At 44.0% G+C, this 17018-nt stretch overlaps 1 protein-coding gene across 1 annotated transcript; it reads right to left on the reverse strand.

The window, feature by feature from the left end:
• Positions 1-1011: 1011 nt before the first annotated feature.
• Positions 1012-16144, reverse strand: PRPSAP2 (phosphoribosyl pyrophosphate synthetase associated protein 2). The gene is made up of 12 exons (XM_027743069.2): positions 16023-16144; positions 13755-13874; positions 13182-13332; positions 12072-12124; positions 11882-11948; positions 10777-10949; positions 9593-9708; positions 6077-6132; positions 3623-3771; positions 3184-3254; positions 2094-2240; positions 1012-1712 (listed from the first exon to the last, which is right to left on the reverse strand). Exons 3-12 carry the CDS (start codon positions 13298-13300, stop codon positions 1554-1556), a joined length of 1110 nt encoding a protein of 369 aa, XP_027598870.1. The 5' UTR covers positions 13301-13332; positions 13755-13874; positions 16023-16144; the 3' UTR covers positions 1012-1553.
• Between the last annotated feature and the right edge of the window lie 874 nt (positions 16145-17018).

Below are 17018 nucleotides of genomic sequence, written 5' to 3' on the forward strand. Positions count from 1 at the left end.
TCAATACCATAATCGCTTTGCACGAAACGAGGCAAGGCTGGGGGCTTTGTGTTAAAGGAATGACTGAACACAGGAGTTGGGTGAATGCCCGAGGTGGAGCCTCAGCATGGCAGCAAAGGGCTGACCAGGAGAAACCCTCACAGAAGGGATCATAAATCCTGGAATCATTTAGGTTGGGAAAGCCCTCCAAGATCATCCAGTCCAACCGTTAACCCAGCACTCCCATGTCACCACCAAAACCACGTCCCCAAGTGTCACATCTACACGGCTTCTAAATCCCTCCACCACTGCCCTGGGCAGCCTGTTCCAACACTTGACAACCCTTTCCATGAACAAATTTTTCCCAATACCCAACCTAAACCTCCCATGGTGCAACTTGAGGCCGTTTCCTCTTGTCCTGTCACTTGTTATCTGGGAGAAGAGACCACTAACTGGCTGCGCTCTCCTTTCAGGGAGCTGTTGAGAAAGGAAGACATCGTTATTCCTTAAAGGCCAGCACGAAACAGACACAAGAAACCACCTTTGAATTCCATGTTTTTGGGTATTTAGCCATCAGTTTGCTGCGCTGGAGGCTTGGCTGGCTCCTTCCCAAGTGGCAGCACGCTTCCACAAGGTCTCACTAATAAAATAAACACAGTGCAACTAATATGCCCATCACCGAGTCAGGTCAGCGTTCCTCCTCCCTTTGAAGGAGCCGCAGCAGCAGCTCCACACATCCCTGAGAGGAGCCAACCTTCCCCCTCGCTGCCCCGCTGGAATTTGACCCGCATTAACACATCCAAAGTACTGACAAGTGTGAATACATCAGCCTGGTGTACCCATTAACGTTAAGGAAAACACCTGCTTTTATCCTCAGAAGTCAATGAACCCTCCAAAGCCCTTGGAAGTTCGTCTCACGCAGAGAATTGGTGTCGACAAAGGTCAACTTTCAGTTTCTAAGTCCCTGTTGCTCCCTGATATCCACCTGTAACACCTGCCAGTATTTAAGAGGACAGAGTCTGGAAGACAAGGGACCAGCACATGAACATTTTTAGAAAGCTCACACAAAACAAGTCTTTATTCTTTGTTGCAGAAAATAAATACAGGTGCATATTCCATATGCTTTTCTATAAAAGCACTCCTACAAAATCACTGAACTGCATACAACAGTACAACCTTTTTGGCTTTTAAAATGCAAATATTATACAGTCACTTCAGTTTGTTATCATTTAAAGCACTTGTAGCAAGCAGCTTTGGAAAAGGAATGCTTAATTTAGAAGCCAATTTCTTGCCTCAAGTGTTTTGTGGGATTTTTCCATCCTGTATAGTGCAACTAACCTAAAAGCAACTCGAACAGTTTTTTGTAAAATGTTTATTCCCACCCACCCCCCCTCAAAAAAAAAAACCTGCAAAGAAAAAAAAAAAGCTCTCAAAAACTGTTCTACCTCCATACTTAAACCAAGAGAAAACAAGAAGTGGCTCAACGGAAAGATTAAGGTAAAGCACGATGCTTCACAGCTCGTTCTCTGTTCACTTCCAGTTTGGCCCGGGGTGTTTCTTTAGAGTAAGAAGCATTAATCATCCAGTCCTATATTCCTGAAAAGGTACGACATGGACTCCCCGTTGTGGATCCTGCGAATGGCTTCCGAGAGGATCATGCTGATATCCACAGTCTTGATTTTAGGGCACTGGAGTTTCTGTATTTCATGTGGAATTGTGTTTGTAACAACCACCTACAGGAAGAGAAAATGATCAGGAGGACGTAGCTCCGTTATGTTTTCCACCTTCCCTATTGGAAGTGTGAAAGAGAGTTTCACAGATTTTATCAAGCCACCACTGCTGATAAGATTTTACATTATTGTCAGGGTCAAAATCCTAGGAAAAGTATCCATGGATACTAATGGCACTGTCCTTCTTTCATTCATTCTGCCACGAAGAGCCAGAGGAAGGTACAAAATATCCCCAACACTGAGGGGAAAGCTCCATTGACACTGGCAGTCCAGCACCTCACCATTTCCCACATTTCCCTCTCCTGCTGTAGCTTAAGGACAGGTAGATGTTTCCTTAAAAAAAAAAAACCAATCATTTGATCAGGATTCGGAATCCACACTTACCTCATCGATGGCAGACTCCTCGATCAGCCGGGGAGCGTCTGAAGACAAGAGGCCGTGGGTGGCCATGACAAAGATCTTGTAAGCCCCCCTCTCCTTGAGGGTCTCGGCCGCAGCCAGGAAGCTGTCGACATCATCGATGATGTCATCCTGCCAAGACACCACCGAGTCACCCACGAGTCACCACAGCCTCACACACAGCACTCAGACTGACAGGGCAGCTCTAGCAAGTACAGCAGAACCCAAACTATCAGAAGATTGCCCTTTTTTATGACAAGCCCAGAGATAACACCCTGCTTTAGAGAAACCACGACTGAATCACACAATTATGGAATGGTCTGGGTTGGAAGGGATCTTAAAGATCATCTCATTCCACCCCTTGGTGTGGGCAGGGACACCTTCCACTATCCCAGGTTGCTCCAAGCCCCATCCAACCTGGTCTTGGACACTTCCAGGGATGGGGCAGCCACAGCTTCTCTGGGAAACCCATGCCAGGGCCTCACCACCCTCAGAGGGAAGAATTTTTTCCTAATATCTAATCTAACCCTACTCTCTGTCAGCTTAAAGCCATTCTCCCTTGTCCTGTCACTCCAGGTCCTTGGAAATAGTCCCTCTCCATCTTTCCTGTCGGTCCCTTCAGGCCCTGGAAGGCCACAGTTAGGTCACCCCGAGCCTTCTCCTCTCCAGGCTGAACAATCCCAATTCTCTCAGCCTTTCCTCACAGCAGAGGAGCTCTATCCTTCTAATCAACCTGGTGGCCTCCTCTAGACTTGCTCCAACAGGTCCATGTCCATCATCTCAGCTTCACTAAAACTCCTGGACAGAAACACAGTGATTCTCCCCTGCTCTGATGTGCACCTGAAACCCCTCTCCTTCAGGTAAGCACTGAACAGAGTTTCACCTGCCCTACTCAAGGAAACAAGGTCCAAACTCTGCTTTTCAGCATGGATCACTTCACAGTGTGCTCAGTCCTGCCCCATGGAATCAAAAGTCCACCAGCAACCCAAGTTTAGTGGCTGATACAGAATGTTTAACTTGATTTCTTCAACTTTAACACGTTTAACATCATTGATGAGAAGTGAGGACATCTTACCACGATGATAGCTATTCTTCCTCCCACATCTCCAACAACTGTGATGGGTGGCTTTTCCTTGGGAATCAGCACTGATTAAGGGTAAATTGGTTTACAGGGATAGAAAGGAGAAAGAAAAGAGAAAGTTTATATAATTTACTTTAATAATGTCTGCTGGGTCACCACAGTTAAGAGAGAGACATGGATCAACAACTATTTCAACAGCATTACTGGGAAAACCAGCAGGACTTTAATACATAAATGATCTTTTTAAGCTTAGTTAAAATATTAACTACATTCATTTACACTCAAATTGTGAACCAGTTCAACGAATTCTTAATTTTAGCACAGAAACAAAGTGGCTGGCAGACACCACCAGTTCCTTTTTGCTGGCCCATCACTGCCAGCCCCATTCCCCAAGAAAAGGCCAGGCAACACTTTCCCACACACACTTACTTACTGGGGATCTCCAGACTGGGGTGAATAGCAGCGACATATTTGGCTGTGGGTGGGGAGTGCCGACCATCCACCATGTCAGACTCGGCATCCTGAGCTTCCCCGTGGATCACAGCGATTCCCAACCGCAGGCGCTCAGCGAACGACTGTGCCCTGCAGGGAAAGGATTAAAAAACACCAGGAACGCGTTAAATTTAAAATAATTCACCTACATACAATCCTATTTCCATTTTATTTCTACCATTTCAGAGGAAAATTAAATGATCCTAAAATTTTAGGAGGACACATGGAAGGAACCACTTGCCCCTTAGTATCTTGATTCCACCAGGTTTGTGAGTCAGCATAACTCTGAAAGTGCCCATATGGGCCTTGAAGCAACAGGATAAATGTTGCAAGTCACATAATTGTGATTACTCCCTTCTGCTTTGCCCAACAGCCAAAAAACCATTCCCTAGCCTTCAGCATCCTTGGGATTCCAATGCTTTAGGAATCTCATCTAACAGTAACCAAGAATAGTCTTGATGTCTAGATTGTCTACATTTCACAGGAAAAAATATATATTCATATGAAAAAAAAGTGTTCACCTATTTATTTTTAGCACTAAATAAAGACAATATCCCTGACCTGCTGACACAATCTGAGATACCCTGTGGAAAAGGGGGTCCAGATGATCATTCTGCCTGGCAAACCACACTTCAAGCTGAACAGCCTGGATTTTATTATTAGCTGACATAAAGTTCCTTCACAGCACGGTATTTCTTTGACTAAAATTAGAAATTTCTGGAAAGAAGTGTGAGGTTAGCTGGGGGAGCGGGCAAAGCAGAGAGCCAGGAAAATGGGAATTTCACAGACAGTGCTTGTATCCCAGATACTGGAAGCAGCAAGTGTAAATTAGCACATCTGTCCCACCTTACCTTGCACACCCAAAGTTTGGGACCCTGCCCAAGCCACCCCATCTCACCTCCTCTGGTCCAAGTGAACCCAGCACATCTAAAGTGAGTCACTCTGCTCTAACATCAGCACCTCAGACCCGTGCCTGAATCATCTCCTCTATCCTTAAGCCTTGTTTCACTATCCAAACAATCCAGAGTCCAGAGAATAATTTGCCCATCATGATACTCAGTTAATTAAAAATGAAGAATCTTCCACCCTGTGGTTATCATACAGTTACAATATGCTTGCGAGTAGTTAATTACAGGTAATTATTATTCCAAACATTAAGAGTTAGGACTTAGCAGCCATAATCCTATCAATAAAACCATAATAATTACGTTAAAATGCAATATTAAACCGAACAAAGTTCAAAGTAAGAGCAAAATGATTTATTAATTTTCCAGTGAGCTCAGAAACCGCAGAAACATTCTGAACTCCACCAAGCACGGGTTCTTTTTCACAAGTAGGCATTCATCACAAGTATTTTCCTGGATTGCTTTCAGCCTGGATTAGGCTGAAACATCCAATCACCCTTTCCCCAATACAATGTGCCTCTTCAAATACTGCCCTTAAATGCTCGTAGTTCCACATGAAGAAGTTTAACAATACAGCTCTGGGAACCTCTCCTCCCCAAATCCCTGTGTGTGCAACCCATCTGTCTGGTCAGTTTGAACAGACTATTTGCTGGCATTGACAATTACTGGATGAGTGTTAAAATGCTTCAACAAAAGCCTGTCTACACCCAAGTGGCAACACTGACGCCGTGGAAAAGAAATGGGAGAGAAACAAATGGAAAATGACTGGCCAAAACAAAAGAAATCACAAAAAGTACTGCTGGAGAACAAAGATGACACAAGTTGAATTGTTACATAAAATAACAAAAACACAAAGTATCACAAATTCCTTGGCATGAAAGTCTAAATAACTCTTCAACAAACTCTTGGTTTGTCACCACAGCAAATACAGCATCTCTTAAACCATTGTCCAGCTCTTACAGCACCTGCTGACAGCAGTGTAATTCCAAAGCATCTGGGAACAGTCAACTAAAAAGCTTCATGGATTAAGAACAGTCATTCAACCACAAGGACTTCACAATCAAAATCTTCTCAAATATCAAATCCTGTTTCACCATCTGTATTTAGGATCTGATCAACCATGTTCTTATAGTTAAGCCCACATTAAGCAATTCCTTTGGATGAATGGCATTACGTTTCCAGCCATTTTTCTTCATTTACAGCAGGAAATTTAAAATGTAAATGCACACAAATAGAACATGATTAAAAACCTTCTTTATCATAAGCACTGCACTGATTTACCTCATCCTTTTGTTTGTTTTTTTCAAGTCTCCTTAGATTTATTGTGATTACAGAGATGATGTAAAAACTACACAGCTGACAAGGCAGAACTGGGAGGGGTTTGAAGGCTGCATCTTCTAATTATTGGATATCTGTCCTTCACTTGATCCTAAGAACAAAATCCCGACAGAGATTTCCTGCTCTAAGGCAAGAGAGCAGATCTTACCCACCTCTTTGCAGACGCAGGAGATTTGGCCACAATTACAGCATTCCTGTAGTCTGGTATCTGTAGTAAATAACAGATAGCAATGTCCACTTCATATCTTTAGACAAATTTAAACTCAGTAAGAATCAGAGAACTTTATTTTGCCAGAAGAACTTTAAGCATCGAACATTTTCACCTAAGAAAGCAACCTCAGGAATCCATGGTAAATGATCAGAGTTGACAGCTCAGTAAAAACAGGTATTTAGAAAATTCAGATATTGGAACTGTACCTTTCATATACCCCATGTTATAGGAGAGATTACAGAAAAGTAACTGCTTTAGAACATCAGGGCTAGGCAGACAAGTGTTGAAAGAAACAGGAAACCATCAAAATTAAAGTTTCCTGTTCAACTTTAATTGTCTTTCATCACTTGAAAACAGCATTTCACCCATTTCCTATTGCTTTAGAGAGTACACCGAGAAAAGTCACACCTCTCCATCACGTAACACCAACTATTTCTATGGACAATCAGAAGGGATAAAAGTTCCATGTTCACTGCACTCTCCTGGAGTCACAGTCTCACAGTGCTGCAAACTGTCCTCCACACTGACCAGCACGAGGAGATGCTGCTGCAAACGTCAACAGCACCAGAGGGGTAAGGCCAGGAAGTCTGGATTTCCTTTTGAGGTTTGATAGAGGTTTCAGTCACGTTTCACAAACACAATCTACTCCTCAGTTTGCTGCCCCTGACCCATTTTCACACTGGTTTTTCACTCCAGACTCCTGCTCTCTGTTTAACCACCATTTTAGTCCCCATCTCTCAAAAGTTTCTTATCCTCATCTCCATTTTCCCTGCAAACAGTGACTCCACATCAGACTCATCTTGCCTTGTCCGTAACTTCCCAAGCATTCCACTATTCACGCTTCCAGCCCTCCTTTCCACAGCAACCTACGCTCCCTCTCATATCTCATCTCACCCCATTCCTTGCAAACTCAGTAGTTTCCTTCACTGTGTTTCCCTGGGATGATCCATCTCTATGGAGAGCAGCTGAAAGAGAACCTGGCTGGCCCTCTCTCCATTGCCACAGTTCTCAGCCAAGCAAAGTCCTACAGAGCAGGTCTCCCAGAGTTAAGGGACCTGCAAATTGATGTAATTGCACAAATTTGGGGGGCTGACACCCTGTCATGCTGCTCACCACCTTGCTGTCAAGATGTCAAATACTCATCCCAGGGCATAGAAACAAGTAGGTTTTCTGCAAACACAGGCAAGGTAAGTTCTTCCACAATCTTTTCCTCAAACACACAAACTGAGTTGGCTGAATATTTCCAAAAGCTCTCCCTGAAACAAGCACAGGAAAGAAAAAGATTTGGGCAAGGACCTAATCAACTGAAAACAAGAACTTTTCCGAGGACGTTGTCGGGCAACGCTAATAACCCACAATGTTACTAACTCCACCTATAACACTGGGAATTCAGCATGTTCCGTCCTTTACAAACACTCAGTTATACAAGAGGCTACAAAGATTAACATGACGGAAGGTATGGACAAGGCAGGGCCTGTCACTTGACATAACAGAGGCTTTGATCTTGTTCAGACACCATTGCCTCATTTTTCCCCTGCCAAATTACCAAATTTGTTCTCAGCTCTTCAAAAATGAAGTCGGAAAGCCAGAAGTGTCATCCACAAAGCAGTAAGGTATCAACAACTCCTCAAAACAAAGAGCTACATCACTCTGGGATTAACTTGTACACACAGGAAAGAGAAGACACCAAGTATCCAACATTTTCTAAGCAATACAGAGGAAACCCAACAAAATTATTTTCATATCACATGAGTTTCACTGATTGGACTGTCTTCATCCCACAACACTGAGTAATTCTCTTCACACCTATGCATAAATTCCCAACAGGGAACAACTACAAGCCCTCGTCCTCTCACCTTTCAGTTAAATGCTTTTTAAATGGCCTCCACTCTTACCAAGCTGGACTCCATTTCATGCTATTCAGTGCACCCCATCATGACTCCAACTGCTTTGAAAGCTCTGGCATTCCCAATGAAGGATATCCAGTAAGCTGTGGCCACCAGGAACTTGGGATGAATACTAAATTCCTCCTGAGCAGCGCTGGGTCACAGTTTTAAGATACTATAAACGACTTGGCTGGTCAAGGTACTTGCCAATGTAGATCCCAAGTGATCAGATCCAGTCAGTCAACTCTAGTTTTAACAAGTCCCCTCACGGACGAGCAGAGGAATGAAGACATAAAGAACTGAAAGTATCTTCTAAGACTTCTCTACACGTACTTCAGATCCCTCTGTAAATGTTCATTTGTTAGACTGCACAGCAGTGCCAGACTCAAAGCTGCAACAATTCTTTGTAAGCCATTAAAAGCTCATGATTCAAAAAGTGCTTCAAGACCAAACCAGGACCATGATCTTGCTATCGACTATAAATCACACACTGTAGCAACATCTAAAGGCACAACCTCTCTTGTGTCTGCATACTTGGTTTTCCACTTTTTTTCCCTTTTTTTAAACTTAGGAAGTCCTTACAATGTGCAATACTTCTCTCCTGGAACACAAGATGAATGACTGTGGCAAAGCCAAAGCCTGGGGTTTTGTTTTGCCACCCTCTTTGATTCTATTACCAAATGAAATGATAAAGAGAGCTTCAAATGGTAACTGATTCCCCAAACAGATTTTAACACTGTCATAACAAAATCATGTGGGTTTGGGTTTTCTTAGGGGGGTGGGGTGGGGTGCGTTTCATTTTGGTTTTTAAATTGGGGCATTCATAACCCTATAAAAAGAAATAGCTTGGAACCAAAAGTAAGAGTGAACCCAACCTTTTCTCTCACCAGGAAGAAAGCATTTGCTTTATTCCAAATTATCATTAGTCAGAGGCTTAACATGTATCTTATACCTACAATTATCATTTGCACAATTTGCATGGATGAATCTACCAGCAGCCCTTCTCAAAGCACTTGTAAAAATAAGATGGAGAAATGGAAGCTCAGAACGCCCCAAGTTAAGCTGCTCAAGTCAAGACATGCTGAACAAACAGTGGGTGAGATTTCCACACAAGAAATCAGCTGGGCTTGCTTTCAGAGCATGATCAATAGGCTCTCTCATAGTTTACAATTCCCAAAGTGGCTTTTATCATGAGACATTAATTACACCCACACAAGCACTCCATCCTATAAACGTCAAGGAAACTGGAAGCAGGAAAGGAAGAGGACATCAAGAGCACAGAAATCCTAACTTTTTTTTTTTCCAATATTAGGGGAATATATCTAAGAAGATAGAGCAGCGTTGCTGCACAAGTAAGAAAACACCAGCTCTCCAGGGAAGCAAAAGTTAAGCACATGGGGAGGAAAATAATCAACTGCCCCAACACCATTCCCTGCCACAAACTGGTCCTTTCCCCTTAAAATTCTGTTTGAAGAGTTAATCTTTTCAGAGGAATTTGTTTCAGATGCCTTGAGACATGACAAAAAAGGTAATGTAAAAAAAAAGTAACTGTAACAGCAGGCCTTCCTCACCTCTTCTTGGATGTACTGTAGTAAAAACGGGGATGCTCTCAAGTTATCAACTGGAATGTTGAAGAAGCCCTGAATTTCCTTCTGATGTAGATCCATGGTAATAAGATGAGTTAGTCCTTAAAAAAAAAAGGAACAAGACATAGAGAGAAGCACATCAAGAAAAGGAAGAGAGAACAAGACAAGACAGTCTTTATTTTTCTAAGTTTCACTGAAGCTTGTCCAGAAAACCTCCAAGCTGCACGAGAACAACATTACACTCAGTGAAAGTGAAGATTTTGGGAAAGGTCATTAACCCTTCCAGCCTGCGCAGTGGATTTTTAGGTGAGACACAGCGTGCGCTGAACTGAGCCCACCCTTTAGTCCTGAGGTTCATCTGCCTGAAAGTACATAACAAATTAACTATGTCCCTCTTAAGCACACGGGCATTGACATGTTTTGAGACTTCTACAGTGCCTTTTTAAAAGAACCTCAGAACACTCCACATAACTGACTCAGCAGTGCCACACTGAGGCAGGTAAGATCCTTCTCCACGGGACAAAATGGAAGCACTAATTTGCCCTATGTCACAGACCCCGGCACACTCATCGTAGTCCTGAACTCCTGAAAAAGGGGCCCAACTCCTAAACACCAAACCCCACTTCTCTCAAAATAACAAACCAGCTCACACTGTGTTTGGTATGAATGCCTGTTTTTTCCCAGCAGTGGGAATGAAAGGAAAGGAGCAGAAAATGTGCTGAAGGCTGTGGAAATGAATAGACTCATTCTCCCACATCATCTCAAATGTAAAGGACAAAGTGCATTCATCCAACAGGTAAAAAGCAGGCCAGAAATGACAATGCACAACTGTTCAAGAGTGTTAAAAACATAAAGAATGGTATTAAGAGATGGATACCATGGCAGCTGAGCCCAGCAGACTCATTTTGCCAACTCAGTAGGACTCAGTGTAAAATGGCTGCTTCAAGTTTGGGTTTTTTACAAACTCATCGTTCGGAAACGTTTCTAATTAGAAACAATCTCTAATGAGAGAATTTCTACTTCTCCTTTTTCTGTGGGTTTTAAACACATGAAAAACTCAGCAGTTATTTTCAAAGAGTCCCAATTTGTGCACAGACCTCTCTAAACCTGGAAGCTGACAGCAGGAGCCCCCTTGCCCTGATAATTTCAGAACAGCCCCACACTCTTACCAGCTTTGCACATCATTGAGGCCAGTAACTTCGAGACAATGGAGCCCCTTTTCCTCATCTTGCACTGTTTGCTGTATGGGAAGTAAGGGATCACTCCAATAATGCTTTTGGCACAGGAGGTTTTACACGCATACACCATGATCAGGAGCTCCATGATCGTAGTATTCACATCCCTGCAACGACAAACATCCCGTTCTGCATCCCGGGCACAAAAATCCTGTGTTCAGCACAGGATTTATACCCACTCCAGGAATTTCATGCCAGGGTAGCTCAAAGTATGGAGACTGAGCAAACTTCGCTAAGCTTCCAGCTCTGGATTTCAGGATGGCAAGTGCCCTGGGCCCAGCATTTGAATTCTTCACCAGGATTACACTTCTTTACTGTTTTCACTGTCTCCATTTTGGACAATTCAGCTGTCTTTGTTGGACGGTGTTGCTATAAAAAAGTAGCCCATAATTTATCCCCAATATCACTTCCTGTTGTCCACAAAATATATGTATTTTCCCATATAGATATGCTTTTTTAAAAAAATACTTTGTATATACAACAAATTCTTCCCTTGTTAAGCCAAGAGCAAGCTAAATACTTAACAGTTAGCATCTGTTCTCTAAGAGAAGTGATCATCAACTAAGACCTGTTATTTCTGTTGCCATTAAAAAAATAGCCTTAGCATTTGTAAAGTTCACTTAAAATAAAAGATGCTGTTTTCTGAATCGTGGGACACATTGCCCAGGAAATTTTCCTCCTACATTTACAGCTCTGTGATGGAGCTAGAGATGGGCAGCTGAAAAGGGAAAAATTTAAAGAGAATGACATAAGGAAAAGAATACACTTAGGGAAAGAATGCAGGGACCCAGGGGAATATTTCACTGATATATTCACTAAAATTAAAATAAGAGAAGTTTGCTTATGCCAAAGTCGGCTTTATGCACATATTAAAAGAAAAACCCAAGACAAATAACAACAAAGAAAAGACTCTATCTAGTTAATCTAAGCTTATTGCACTGTATCACATACATAAGAGATGACTAAAATTAAAACCAGAAGCATTCCTATGGACAGCCCATGTCAAATGCTAGCACAGGGTCTTTAAACAGTTACTCACTTTGAAACTGTTTGGATGATAAATACATCCTTTCCTCTCACAGACTCCTGAATCTGCACTCTTGTTTCTGCCAAGGAGAAAAATATGTAATATTTGCAATAGCAAAACTCAACAGAGTCTAAGAAAAGGGGAGCCAACACATGCACATCAGTGTTGGGTACAATTCCAGTTTTGCTAATTAAATGCTCACCTCTGTTTGGCTCCTGATAAACCTGAACCTTCCCCATCTCAACTCCCAGGCGCCTGCAGGAACGGAAAACAAGGAGAAGTCAATATGGGGAAAGGAAGGACAAAACAAATGCAAATCCCACAATGCAACAGTTACTGAAAATGCTGTATTCCACGGCAGAAAAGCAAGGAAAGAAAGTCCCAAACCATAAAACCAATAATTACAGTGGACATCTCTTTAAAAAGCACCTACAGTTTCTGCACTGCAGACTAAGCTAAACTCATTTTCAAGTCAAGCTCAGAAGAACAAGCAGCAGAAAAAAAAATGCTTGAATACTAAATCATGCAACAATTTCTAATTTTTAATATGTATTTCCTGCCCTATATATATGCATATACACGGCAACAAACAACTTTTAAGTTGTTCTCCTCTGTAGAAAACAGTCAATGTAGAGTGAAGAGGAAATACAGCAAGCACTATTCTATGGATAATGGAAGACTAATGCCTGCTGTATTTATTCCATGCCAGGATTAGCACAGATCCCCATCACTACAAAAAGGAGACAGTTAACAGAATATGACACACACTCATGCCCAAATTCTTGCCACACGTAACCTGAGTTCCTTTGCAGCCCCTTTCTTCTCCTGTCCACACCTAACTTTGGGCCCATAAGTCTCGGGAAGAAATCCATCTTGTGAAATATTCCCAGTAATGTTATGCATCCTAATTAGCAAGGTGAAAATTTACTTAAGCCATAAAAGTTCTGAAGCTATTCATGGATTTAAGCTAAAGGAATGTTCCCATCCAAAATATACAGCGAGCAGGAGAGATGTAGTTTTGCTGCCTAAGAAAACCCCACTACAAGGAGTAGGAAAACGATAAAAAACTTCTGCCACGATTATTTAACACTATCCAAACATTAATTTTGCCCACGTGTTTCCTATAATGTGCTGCAGCCAATCCCAGCCTGCCACGGAACAATTCCAACACAAATTATTCTCCTTCTACTCCAGCTGTTGAAATACACTGTGCAATAGAGCACACACCACGTTCGTGCAAACCATGGCAGTTTTCCCATGTAATTTTCCTTAAAGAGAGAAATCAGAATTAATAAAATAAGACTGTACTTACTCAGCAATCCTCTTGGACAGTTCCATGCACGACGAATTGGAATTAGCTGAAAACAGCACCAGCCCACCCTTGGTGATATTCATGATGGCCCCAATTTCAGTTGATGACACACAAAACATCAACCCTAAGTTGTTTTTCCACTTCTAAAAGACTGCAAGAGATCAAAAGTCAGTTAGAGCCACAATGTTAAAAACAAGAAACAAATTTTCCCTGTTTCGAAAGTGAAGAATTTCCTATAAGCCTGTATTTTCCAGCATCCTTAGTACTTGTTTTCCCCACTTCAACAGCTTCCCTAGAGCTCTCCAAAGATCCCCCTGAAAATCTCCTAACTTAACAGGTTTTTTCCTATTTTGAACTGTTTTCCTCAGGCTATCATCTAGTAACAGAGATCCTCTTTTCCATCAGCCTGTCCAGTTCATTTAACAGAACTGAGCGACATTTATTGACTTTTCCAAGATCACAAAGCCAGTCAGGGGCAGAATGGAGCTGAACAGAGCTCCTGGGTCCTGGCTAGAAGAGTCTGTTTCCATACTGTGTCTCTTTTCATCACTTTGCAATAAATGATAAACTTACAAATAGGGATGAAACGTAAGGAAGAGTTCAATAAAGCTGGCAGCTGTAAATAATGACCTCTCGCACAATGAATCCACTTGCTGAAGCAGCTGCTGTCATTCTTTGAGATTAATAATTCTCCTGTGAAAACAGGAGAAAAATATCATGAGGAATTCGATACAATTTTTTTTTTGTTTCAAATAAAGGCACAAACCACTAATCCCACCAAGGATTTGATGGGCTTCCATCTTTTTATTACTCTTTATAAATTACATTTTCCTGACTTCTTCTGCTGTAATATTTTAGTCAAATAAAAGAAAAAAAAAATCACATTGTCCAGCAGCCCCTGACAGATCAAAGCAGAATTCAACTCAAAAAGTCCTAGGCTACTGCACTTCACTCACTTCTGTCTAAGAAATATAATGCTTCATCATCCATTTCAGAATTATGTAGAGGACTGGAAATATTAAATATGAATGGCTTAACTTAAATTATGAAAGAAGTTACAGATAAATCAGTAACTTCTTTCCTGATAAACATCTCTCTGCTGAGACACATAATTATCGAATAGTCACAGGTAATTAATTAGAAAAAGCTGATGGTTTATCAACTGTTAAGTACTCCAAAACAGCAACAAAAAGAAAAAAACAACCATTTTTGTATTAGAGGGATAGCTGGCTGGCTCTATAAAGAAACTCTTCACCTCATCTTTGCAACTACACATTCTCTTGGTCAGGTTGATTTTGTCACAGAGGAACCTGATTCGCTCTCATGAAGAGCCAAAGTCAAGCCAGGAATTTCCTAACAAATCTCTTGATGCCCAGTCTGAGCTCTGCTTAACTGCTGTGAATGAAAACCTGCCTGTCATCAGAACCTCCAAAATGTGCAGAGAGTGAGCACAAACAGCAACAATTTCAGCCTCAGAAGCCCTGGATGTTTCACTCTACTAGAACCAGGTGAACCCCCCACACCTCAAAAGCCAGACCTGTATCCCTCCCAAACGAAGTGCCCAACAATTTAAGGATAAACCTAATTCTAGGCTAGTGTTTCTCTGTTCTGCTGCTCAGCTACTCTCTGCAACTCCCAGCTGTTAACTAATGGCCATCACCCATCAAATATTCATAACAGTGCTCAAGATCCATCTCAGCTCCAAAGAAGGCACGGACAAGAAATGCTTTTAGGTCTCAGAACACCACCTGAGAGCTGGTGTGGCTGGATGGGAACAACGTGGATACAACTTTCCCTGTTACTAAAAGCATTCATACAGAAGGCACTCTTCCCCCCCCCCAGTTGTGTGTCTTCCTTCCATGGATTAGGGAAATGAGAAGCATTAAGAGATCTGCTGAAAGACAAAATTGTTGTTCCCCATTATTGCTCAAGGTGCATTTTATACCACCATAAGATATTGATGTATTCAGCAACACTAAACACTCCTCTTCACATCATAGGTCAAGGACTTCTTTGTGGCCACACTTCAGCAGCTACAAGTGGGCCATGGCGTGTGTGGGGAGGGAAGGTGCATTTAAAGAGTAATCAACCTTGAAACGGGTGTTGGGATGACAGCAAGCTGGCAGAACTTTATTAGATGTGCAAAGACGTGACTCCACACGGGTACCTGGGACCAAAACCCTCTGGTTTGAGGTGGGCAAGGTCTGGGACAACACAGGCACCACAGAGGCTGAAGCACCAACTCCTGCCCTGCCTTTTGGGCTGCACACAGTTACACAGACACGCCACGATGAACACAACAATTACTGGGTACACATGGCTTTACATCTCCATGAACTGAGCATGTCCGCACAGAAAGCAACAGAGGCAGGAATAACTGTATGGGATAACCATGGTACTAAGCAATGGATCCTCGTGGGACAGAGGGAATCTGCACCCTCTCACCCATCTCCCCACAGGGAATTTTCCCGGCCCTCCACACTCATCTATCCCCCTGGGCTAAGGGACCCTTCCAGCCCACGCCTCCCTACAATCCTTCAGCTGCTCCAGGTGGGTTACACGGGCCCTGTGGTCCCTGCGGATCCCATCCCTCCTATCCTGGAGCGGCCAGCGCACATCGCAGCCCCACGCCGCTCCTCCTCACCTGTGGGGCTGCCAGGGAGCCCGAGAAGCCCTGCAAAGGGCCCGCCCAGGAGAGAGTCCCCATCCCCTGAGGGGAGGGCGACGTAGCCCCTTCCTCAGGCGGCAGAACCCCGTGTGTGGGGAAGGGGGGATGTCCTGCCCACACAGCCAGCTGAAGTGGGCTGAGCGGGCGGGAGCGCCCCTCGCTGAAGGCCTTACCTGCCGGCTCCGGCCCCCCGGCCCCGGGAGAAGGCGGCCCGGCCGGAGGGGAAGGAGGGGGTGAGGCAGAGGGAGAGGCGGCGGCGGAGCTCAGCCCCTCCAGTTCTCCGCGGGCAAGATGGCGGCGGGGCGTGAGGGAGGGAGCGCGGGCGGGAGGGGCGGGCCCGGGGCGACGCCCCCCCCCCCTTCCCGCCACAGGCTCGCGCCGCGCTGAGGGGATCCGGCGCCATTTTCCCCCTCAGCCCCGCAGTGAGGGGGAGGCACCGGGAGAGAGGTCATAGAATCACAGAACCATCAGGGTTGGGAGAGACCTTGAAGATCCTCCAGTCCGACCGCCAGCCCAGCACTGCCACTGTAGCCCCTAAAGCATCTCACCCATCGCCAGATCCAGACGCCTCTGGAAAACACTCTCCAGATACGGTGACTCCGCCACCTCTCCCTGGACAGCCCGTTCCAATGCCTGACCACCTGAACAGTGAAAAAAAATTTCTGGTATCTGATCTGAACTTCCCCTGTCACAGCTTAAGGCCGTTTCCTCTAGTCCTCACTGCACACACGGTAGAAGAGACCAGTCCCCACCTCACTGCAACCTCCTTTCAGGTTGTTGTGGAGAGCAATGATGTCTCCCCATGAGCCTCCTCCAGGCTCAAACAAACCTTTTCCAGGTAAACAAACTCAGCTCCCTCAGAAAACACATTTTCTAGACCCCTTCACCAGCCTTGTTGCCCTTCTCTGCCAAAGAGAAGGGCACTTCTGGGTCCCCGTCTGGCACGATGTGGGAACCAGAACACCAACGCCGCAGTTCAGTTCCCACCCACCAAAAAAGACCCTTGCCAGGGTCGGGAGAGCCCCGGTGCAAAGTCCATGTGGAATAAAAGCAGTGGATGTCCGCAGGGTGCCGCGTTTCAGAGCTCCCACGCCTGCAGCCCTGTCAGAGGGATGGACGGACGGGCGGCTGCCACGCTGCTCCGGGCACCTCCATCGCTGTGGCTGATC

Source organism: Pipra filicauda, unplaced genomic scaffold (assembly GCF_003945595.2).
Source record: "Pipra filicauda isolate LSUMZ 115617 unplaced genomic scaffold, ASM394559v2 scaffold226_size1812527_pilon, whole genome shotgun sequence".
Lineage (NCBI taxonomy): Eukaryota > Metazoa > Chordata > Aves > Passeriformes > Pipridae > Pipra > Pipra filicauda.

Excerpts from the sequence above, each read along its gene's own strand:
- PRPSAP2 (XM_027743069.2), bottom strand. The coding sequence starts at position 13,300 with ATGTTTTGTGTGTCATCAACTGAAATTGGGGCCATCATGAATATCACC. Across the intron at positions 12,125-13,181 it reads CTGTCCAAGAGGATTGCTGA|GCGCCTGGGAGTTGAGATGG; the intron begins GTAAGTACAGTC and ends CCGTTCCTGCAG. Across the intron at positions 11,949-12,071 it reads TTATCAGGAGCCAAACAGAG|AAACAAGAGTGCAGATTCAG; the intron begins GTGAGCATTTAA and ends TCTCCTTGGCAG.